The sequence below is a fragment of the Orycteropus afer genome, unplaced genomic scaffold, assembly GCF_000298275.1.
Source record: "Orycteropus afer afer isolate SDZICR_OR568_19922 unplaced genomic scaffold, OryAfe1.0 scaffold00173, whole genome shotgun sequence".
In the NCBI taxonomy this organism is placed as follows: domain Eukaryota; kingdom Metazoa; phylum Chordata; class Mammalia; order Tubulidentata; family Orycteropodidae; genus Orycteropus; species Orycteropus afer.
This window is the reverse complement of record NW_006921760.1, coordinates 391,583-392,965: the sequence shown is the minus strand read 5'-3', so window position 1 is coordinate 392,965 and position 1,383 is coordinate 391,583. Positions and strand designations below refer to the sequence as shown.

Sequence of the window (1,383 nt, the reverse complement as noted above, 5' to 3'; positions counted from 1 at the left end):
GGATTAATCTATGTCATACATCTGCCCATAGTGAGTATTCAACTCAGTTCCTTACATGTTTGCCATACCTCCCCAGGAGAAGGTTAAAAAACAAAATAAAACAGAACATCAGTTCTTATTTTTGGAAAAGGAGCTCTACCTTGGAGCAAATGTCTACTTAATACTTCAGGACTTGTAAAGGTTTTACTAAAACTCATTGAATATTTTCTTTTAGACTTTAACACAACACATTGCTGTATTTCTGTTTCTATTCCAGTTAAAGATTTAGAAAAAAGAAAGGAGTTGAAGCCCAGAGTCAAGATTGTGGACAAAGGAAATGGGACTAAACCATCCTCACCAGAAGAAGGTCAGATACGGTTTTGATTAATTTATATAATGGCACAGGTAATACTTTCAAACATGGTCTTTGGTCCATCAAAAGAGTACAGATCGGCTATGAAAATTCCCTTATCTCTTATCCATTCCTTCCTCGTACATAATGACTGTCAACACTTTGGTGTGGGACCTTTCAGTCACCCTTTTATGAAGATACAAACATTTGTGTACAACCAATCAAAACCAAAACCAAACTCACTGCCGTCAAGTTGTTCCTGACTCACAGTGACCCTTCCTTGCGATTCCGAGATAGTATCTTTACAGAAGTAGATTTCCCAGTCTTCATTCCGAGGAGTGGCTGGTGGGTTTGAACTGGCAGCCTTTTGATTAGCAGTCAGATGTGTCCAACCTGGCAATTATATTTCTTATTCTGTGCTCTTGTTCTTGTTCTGTGTTCTCTTTTTGAGAAATTTTAATATACATATCTTTCTATTCATGTATTAAATTTAACACACATATTATCATGATATATACTTTTTCACTTTGTGGTCTTTCCACGTCACAACATATAGGAGATGGGATAGCCTAGTGGTAAAAATTGTGTGAATTCTCCTTTTTCCATGCCTGAATTCAAAGATGCCTTTAAATCTGGGTGATCTTATATTAGTTATCAAATTTCTTTGTCTTTGATCCTTCATCTGTAAAATGTGGATAATAGGATTCCCTTCATTGTGTTCTTTCGGATTAAATATATTGATAAATAGGCAATACTTAGAACATTCCCTACTATTTAGTGATGTTAGCTATTATTGTTAGTGCACATCATTCTTTTCAACAGCCAGACAGTATCCTATGGCAAAGACTATCATGATTTATTAACTATACCCCTATTCATGGGCATTTAGGTATTTTCTAATTATCACTACAACAAACATATTTCTAAATATGGAATTGTAGGGTTAAAAGATATCTAAATTTTATAATTTTGGTAGAACCTACCAAATATTTTTAATATTTTATAAATATTTTTTTGATTTGAGTGAAGATTTACAGAGTAAATTCACTTTT

The 1,383-nt window shown here is 33.8% G+C and overlaps 1 protein-coding gene across 1 annotated transcript in view; it reads left to right on the top strand.

The window, feature by feature from the left end:
- Window positions 1–1,383, top strand: part of COL14A1 (collagen type XIV alpha 1 chain) — a 248,155-nt gene that overhangs the window by 32,547 nt on the left and 214,225 nt on the right. Inside the window, exon 4 of the mRNA XM_042781791.1 lies at window positions 257–346. Within this exon, the coding sequence (XP_042637725.1) occupies window positions 257–346 (90 nt within the window). The remainder of the gene's footprint in view (window positions 1–256; window positions 347–1,383) is intronic.